At 53.5% G+C, this 7808-nt stretch overlaps 1 protein-coding gene across 1 annotated transcript; it reads right to left on the bottom strand.

Annotated features, from left to right (window-relative positions):
- Positions 1–229: 229 nt before the first annotated feature.
- Positions 230–4882, bottom strand: Klhdc7b (kelch domain containing 7B). The gene has a single exon (XM_031358468.1). It carries the CDS (start codon positions 4846–4848, stop codon positions 1075–1077), a length of 3774 nt encoding a protein of 1257 aa, XP_031214328.1. The 5' UTR covers positions 4849–4882; the 3' UTR covers positions 230–1074.
- Positions 4883–7808: the final 2926 nt, after the last annotated feature.

Here is a 7808-nt window from a genome sequence, read left to right as displayed (position 1 = left end):
GTGTTTCACCTGAATGTATGTTCGAGCACCACATGCATGCAGTGCCCACAGAGGCCAGAAGAGGGTGTAAGATACCCTGGGACTGGAGTTGCAGACAATTGTGAGCCACTGTGGATTCTAGGAATCAAACCTGGGCCATCTGGAAGAATAACCAGTTCTCTAAAACACTGAGTCATCTCACCAGCCCCTAAATTGCTTCTTTTTTTTTTTTTTTTTTTTTTAAGGAAAAAAAAATGGCCCACTTGAGATAAATCAGGTTGAAGTCAGGACAAGCAACAGTACTCAGATTTATTTACCTGCCTAATGTGGGCCTTCGGTGGATGAAAGGATGTCACTTTGACTGTCCCAGGTACCAAGCCAGATGGCCATTGGTGATCCTGTACCCATGGCTCTCCTGAATGACAGGTGTCCAGACAGGGTTAAATGCTTTGTATTGGTTCACACCAGTAACAAAAAAGTATAACTAGAGTAAAACACGGGGCTCATCTAGAGGAGAGCTTGTAAGAGCCATGTGGGAGAAGCTGAAGGGAGACTCACAAGGTGCCCAGTGGTCCTGGGCCAGTCTGGGCTGGGATTGTGGGCTGTAGAGTGATTATCCAGTCAGGAGATAGGATATTCAAGTGGTACTCAGACCCGGGAGGAGAGTCAAGCCTCAGGATAGCAAAAATCCCAGAATGAGGACATTTCCTGAGGAGCTCTTTGCTTCTTCTTCTATCTTGAGGGAACGTAGGAAGTTGAAATGTTTCTACTGAGTACCAAAGGATCCCACAAGCAGAAGTGGTTTTGATAAAACTAAGACATCCTAAGCGGGTGAGGGAGGGCCTGGGCCAAAACAAGCAAGGTGTAGTGGGACCCAAGAGGGATTGGGGAAGCCGGGGGTCCAAGAGGAGAGACGTAGAAGGGATCTCACTTCAAACATAAGTAACAGTACTTAACCTGATGGGGAAAGCTTTGGGTATAAGAACAGGAAGTTCTGACCATAGGCTTTTCCCCACACCCCAGGTCCACTCAGACCCGCCCAGAGCAGGGTGTCCCCACAGCAGCAGCCGCACAGTTCTGCTTGTTTCCCAGCACTCAGATTGTGGTCTGCAACCAGGTCTTAGGGGGCAGAGTCAGAGTGAATGGATAGAGGACCCCTTTACTTCCCAGTGGGAAGGGCTGCAGCTCCTTGGCCTGAAACAGGGCAGTCCCCTCTGAGACCGTGAAGGTAGCTGTAACCTGGTGGTTGAGACAGTAAATGGTGTTGCCCAATACTGTGCAGTGGAGTGGGGCGGGGTCAGGCAGTGGCAGGGAGGCTGCCCGGCTCCAGGAGCCTGTCACTGTGTTGTAGCGCATCACTGCAGCACCTACACCCCGCAACAAGTCAAACCGGTATAGGAAGCCCCCTAGTGCCACCATATCACTGGAGCGTCGATGGCTGGCACTGTAAGGGCACTCATCCCATGAGTCTTTGACAGGGCTGTACCTGAGCAGGCGGTAAAAGAGATGACCCCCTGTGACATAGATTTCTCCTCGGCAGACCACAGCCTCGTGGGCCACAGGGAAGGTGCCCTCAGGGAGGGATGCTCTCAAGGTCCAGGTGTCTGTGCGTGGGTCATAGCGCTCCATGCTGTAGAGGCATTCACCACCAATGGCATAAAGCATCCCATCCAGGGCTACCAGCTTGAGCTGGGCCCGGGCTTGCTGCATGGGCCGAACCTGGCTCCAAATGTTGGTCAGAGGATTGTAGCAGAATACCTTGTTGGAGCAGACAGCCTTGGCACCAGAACCCCTGATACCACCTGCCAGAAACAGATAGTTATGCATAGTGCAGAGGCCACATCCCCGAAGGGGGACCTCCTCTGGTACTTGAGTCAGGGGCCGCCACACATTCTCTTGTGGGTTGAACACATGGAGGTATGTGTGAAGATGCTCAGACCTGGTGGTGGGACCTTCCTCACTAGGAGGGCCCCTTGTGAGCCCTGAACGGCTCACCAGATAAAGGCTGGGCAGCACGAGGACCCCCAGCACTGTCTGACCCTGGCAAGTCCGCAGGTTCAGGATGCGTTCCCTGTCGGCTCCACTCAGCTGCCGGTAGAGGTGTGGGTCTCCCAGAACGTGCAGTAAGTTGTTGCTCATCAAGACATAGGTCTCCTGGGCTAAGCCCAGCTCTCCATGCTGCTGGGCGAAGGCCAAAACCTCCAAGCAGCTCCCTAGATCGAGCTTTGGGGGCCATAGTGCCACGGCTGTGCTAGGCTTCAAGGTCTGTGAGCAGTACTTATGAGGCCCCTCCACCACTCCCCAACTCCCAGGCTTCTGCAGAAAAACCATAAGCTTTTGGGCCTCTTTCTGCTTCTCTGTGAGCATGTCCCTACTGTCTGTAGGTCTGGCTCCCTCCTTTAGCACCTGCCCCTGGGGCTGCTGGGGTTCTTCTTGGGTCAGTATGTGTTCAGAGCTCTGAGCTATGCTGCGTTTCCTCCTCCGCTGCCGAGGCTGAGGGACGGGCTGAGCATCCTGCCTCATAGAAGTAGACGGTACAGGACCGGGCTGTGCCAGAACAGGGGTAGCCACAGGCTCTGCAGCTGGGGGCAGCAAGTCCAGACACTTCTGCTTGGTTTCATCCCCTCTAGGGTCCGGGGCGAGAGATGCATTAGCATCTAAACTCATTGGCTCTGTTTCACATCTAGTCTCAGCTAGGCTCCCTGAACCTACCGGTGTGACTAAGGCTGGTCTGTGTTTGTCCTGGAGGCTGGAGATGGCTCCTTCAGAGGAGGGCCCTGGCTGTGTATCTTCAGAGTATGTGGATGGTCCAAGACCTACAGGACTCTCAGGATCTGCCCTTGGGGCACTGCCTTGGGCCTTTTCTTGCCTGGGGAAGGGGTGGCTTCTAAGAACCATAGTAATTAAATTGCCCCAGCTATTTGAGATTCGTCTTCCCGGGGAGCTCTTGGAGAGGCCCACACTAGATTCCGTAGACATAGGCCTTGGCTCACTGTCTACTGCAGGACCTTGAGCAGCAATTAGGCCAGAGGCTAGAGCTGGGGGTGATGTTGGGGCTAGGGTTGCTGTTGAGATTGGGGTTAAGGCTATGACTGGAGTTGAGGATGGGGTTGGGGGTGATGTTGGAGATGGAGTTGATGTTGAGATTATGGTTAAGGCTGTAACTGGGGCTAGGCAGGGGGGTAATGTTAGAGATGGGGTTCCTGTTGAAGTTGGGGTTGGGGCTGAGGTTGGGGGTGATACTGAGGGAGGTGCTAGGACCGCTACTGGAGCTGAAGTTGAGGCTCCTGCTGAGGTTAAAGTTGGGGTTGGAAAGGGGGCTGACCCTGCTCTGAGGCTGTCACCACCAGAAGGACCCTGGGTAACATCCAGGGGCAGATTGTTTAAAGGAGCAGAGGTGGGGACTGAGTGAAGGAACCCGGGGCTGGGACGCACTTCCATGGCAGAGGATGGAACCAGCTCAGTGTCCTGTGTTGGAGCAGAGGCTGGAAGGGTGTGGGAGGGAGTACAGCTGAAGCCATGCGTGGACTTCCTTGTATCCATGATAAGCCCAAGGCTCTGGTCTGTAGCTGGCCTGCCAGCTATGTGCTTCTTTTCCTCGTCTTGACACGACCCTCTCCCTCTCCCAGTGAGGTGGCCCTCTCCTAGTTTCTCCATCTTGCTCTGGCCAGCCATTTGGCCCACGGCACACGCCTCAGAGTGCAGATCCTCTGGTAAGGCACCTTGGGAGGGGCTGACGTTGCTGGTGACAACAGCTTCCCCACTCTCCTGGGGCCTGGCTTCCTCACTAGCCAGGATGCCCTGAGTCTCCCTAGGGGTGGGAGATCCAGTCTCCTTGCTCTCAGCACCTTTAGCCCCTGACCCTGCAGTACAGGTAGGAGGGAGGCGGAGGTTGCTTTTCCCACACGCATCCTCAAAGGAGTCCACCTGGGGCCGACTACCCACAGCATCAGTTAGGCCCATCTCCTGAGGAACCTTGAGCCCCTTGTCTGAGTGGTGTGATGAGGGACCTGCAAGGGGACTGCTGGTGAGGATGCCCCGGTTGGCCGGACCTGCCATATCCACAGCATCCCACACACTCACCACAGTGCCCAGGCGGAGAGGATCCAGTTTTAGAGGACGGCAGGGTCTGTCTCCTGAGCTGACACCAGGCTGCCGTCGCCGACGAAAGCTGCCTAGGCCTCTCCCCAGAGGGCCAGGAAGCCCCCCAGGCAGGTGCCAGGGGCTGGTGTCCTGTTGTTCAGTGTGGACAGGGCCTTGCCCAGCTGTCCCCTTACCATAGGTTCCAGTTGCCTCCAGCTGCATCTCTGTCTTGCTGTCGAGACTTCGAGGGGTAAAGCGGATCATGATGGGGACAGGAATATCCCTTGCTTTGCGGTGGCCCAGGGAGGAAGTTTCTGGCCCGGCTGGCTCCTTTCTTTTCTTTCCCAGGGATGCTGGGGTGGTCCCTCTGCTGGCCACCACTCCAGGAGTCTTATACAGCAGCCGGACATCTGAAGCCATACTTCTGTCTATTGATGGCTCTGGGTCCTGGGTCCTAGCTGCAGCAGATCTCCTCTGGCCATCTCCGGGAGCCTCTGGTGTCTTCTGTCCCTTGCTCTGCCCCTCACTGGCATCATTATCCTTGGACTTTGGGTGCAAGGCCTGCCTGACTCCTCCTGCCTGAGCAGGTTGCACGCCTGGGGCTGCGGATGCTGATCCTCCTGTCTCCTGGTCCTCCCTGGAGCCAAACCAGTGCAAAGCCAGTGCTAAGGTGGCCACCACTGCTAGTGCCAGCAAGGTGAGTACAGCTGCATCCCAGTCATCGTCTCCGTCATCACCATCCCAGCCCCAGAGGGGCCCACCAGCCTCTAGAGCGCCCAGGAGCATGGCGAGGACTGCAGATTCGCTGTGAAGAGCCCTGCTCTGCTTGGCAGCTATACATGCCCCACACCCAGCCTGAGCGGTTGGGTGTACAGATGACATTGCAAGCAGCTCACCCAGGACAGCCCTGTTAAGGTGGACTGATTCTCCAGGCCATCGAGGGATACCTGCCTGCATTCAGGCTTGCAGGCTTGTCAGTAAACCCAGTTGGATGTATCAACGGAGCCTGTGGTTCGAAGGAGCCTGCCCTGGGCTGGACCCATCCCAGCTTCTACCCCTTCCTTCTTTGCTGAGGGCGTAGGGACAAATGGCACTGCTCATGGATACTCTGCCAACTTCTCACCCCTTTATCTTCTGCCCTAAAGACCGCCATACCTCTAAGTTCACCGTACACAGGAGCACTGGCAAGGAAGGGTTACCACACAGGGAGATGTTATCTTGAGTCTTAGCAACATGATGCAGCCCTAATGAAATTACCAGAAACCGGAGAGGCCAATTCCACCATTGCCACCAGGGATGGGGGTGGGGAGGGGTTATTCTGGTGGGCTCTCAGGCTAAACATGAGAGCCCAGGATGAGGGTCATGTGAGTGACCGTCTGAGCGTGGTTGGGACAAGTACTGTTCTCATCCTCCTTCATCCAGCAGCTGCCAAGCGCTGCTCCAAGAAAACTAGAGATAAAGCAGTTTTCAAGACAAGAGGGTAAAATAGAAGTGAGGAAGACTGAAGAAAACCCAAATACTGTACCTCCCTCTCTCCCTGTCGCCAGTCTTATTCCACCCCTAACCTAACACTGGAGCCCTCTGGCCTCTTTTCTCCCTCTTGGCCTGCTCAGGTACCACCCCAGCCAGTGTTCCTCTGAAAAGCTCAGGGCACAGCCTGCATCTCCTGTAGTCACTCATCAACATGTACCCAGATCCTTCAGCGACCCTGTCTGGCTCAGGGGTTCTACCAGGCCAATTCCAAGGAACCCTTCCACTCCCCTGCCTTTCCTGTCTGAACCAAACCCTGCTCCTTCCCACCTCCTCACCTTGTTCACTTCTCCCAGGCTGGCACGTGGACACCCCAGGGGGCATAGGTACTTGTGTTTGTTTGTTTGTTTGTTTGTTTGTTTTAGGAAGGGACTTTCTCTACCCACTCATCCCAGAAATCCATATCGGAAGTGAGTCTTAACTATTTACCAGGTAGGACCCAGACATAAAAGAGACTGGAGTCCGCCAGAATAAAGGTAGCTCCCCCAACAAGAAGTAGGCCTTTTCTTCCTCTGAAACAACAGGCCCAAGGGCTCCTTTGACTCAGGCATCAAGGGGGTGCCAAGAGTGTCCCTGGCACCTCGCCTGGGCCCTGCTGAGCCTCAAGTATCTCATCTGGCCTGGTCCCATCGGCTTCCCACAGAACTATTAAGTGACAGTAAGAGGATGGGGTGAGCCCCACGTCTTAAGGTGGACTTCGATTGCACAGGACTTCCTTGTCTCTAGTCTCTGTCCCAATCTCGGGCTCTATCTGCTTTTGTAGTTAAGTTTGGAGACCCGGGACCAGCAATAGATATAGTGGACACTTCCCCTGTAGCTCTTTATTGGGCTGGCTGAGTGCCTTGTTAGCTGCACACGGCTTCTGAAGATCTGGAACAGTTAGAGTGAAGAGGGCCACAGGGAGCCTCAGAGGGGGGCATGATTGCAGGAATCGACACAAACCCACAAGGAATGGGTCAGAAGATGACATGCTCAGTACTGTCAAAAGGAAGCATTTGCCTTTGTCAGAGTCAGACAGAGGGCAAAACTTCATTATGTCTGTCTAGAGCAGTGGTTCTCAGCCTTCCTAAGGCTGGGACCTTTTACTATAGTTCTTCATGTTGTGGTGACTCCCCCCACCATAAAATTATTGTCATTGCTCCTCATAGGATTGGAGCTTTGGCCTAGGCCTTGGAGGTGAGTCCAGGTGGCTTCTGTGGGCCAGGCTTTAGGCCACTCAGCCACTCGAATGATTGTGACATCTGCTCCTGTATTTGCAAGGCCAGAAAAGATTTTACCATTTAATGTTAAAATCAAAGTGGGCTTATCCTTGGGTATAGCCTGTAGCCATTTTTGGGCTTAACTCTTTTTAGGGACTTATGTGAATTTGGCTGAAAGGGTAAAAGAAGCAATTGGGCAATTCTTTGACCAACATCAGTGCTAGTCAAGGCATCAGGGCAGGAGGCAAAAATAAGAATCTCCCCTTGAAAATCATTATCAGTAACTCCTGGAAAAATATGTAAGCCTTTCAAAAATGAACTGCATTGTCCCAAAATAATAGCAAACATGCCTGGGGGCAGCTTTAGTGGTCTGGACCCCCATGTCAGGAGGTAAGGCTACACAGCAGGAGGCACAGAGGTCCTACTCTGGGCTTCTGGGTGTGGTTCCATAGTGTTCTGAAACCAGTTGTGGCTTGGTGGGACAAAGCTCACTGCCCCAAATGAGTTTTTGTTTTTCGGGGCCTGGGGCTGACCCCACCACTTGTTTCCCCTCCACCCCAGCAGGAGAGAGTGTCTGCCCCTGGAGATCTGTCTTAGTTTGACAACTAAGTAGTAGTCGCGTTTGCAACGAGGACATGGGCCAGGAGCTAGGGGGAGAAGACCCAACACAGGCAAACAAGCCTGGGTGATAATTAAGCTGTTGTACCTCAGCCTGATAATCTTCTGCACCAAGAAGCATATTAGCTGTCCAGGCTACCCCTGCCTGGGCATTTCTAGTGGCCAAATCTTTGCAGGCATCTTTATAGTCACCCTCCCATAGAAGAAAATCTCCCCCTCCAAAGTAGGATTGGGCAAGGATTTGCCAATCTTGGGTTGTAAGCCATCTTTCAGCAACTGCCTCAATTATAGCCAGAGTATATGGTGCTATGGCTCCATATTGAGAAACTGACGTTTTTAATTCTTTTCTCTTTCTTTCTCTCTCTCTCTCTTTTTTTCTTTTTTTTTCTTTTTTTTTTT

Source organism: Mastomys coucha, unplaced genomic scaffold (assembly GCF_008632895.1).
Source record: "Mastomys coucha isolate ucsf_1 unplaced genomic scaffold, UCSF_Mcou_1 pScaffold11, whole genome shotgun sequence".
NCBI classification, from domain to species: domain Eukaryota; kingdom Metazoa; phylum Chordata; class Mammalia; order Rodentia; family Muridae; genus Mastomys; species Mastomys coucha.
The sequence above is the reverse complement of the archived record's forward strand: the minus strand, read 5'-3'. Positions and strand labels throughout refer to the sequence as shown.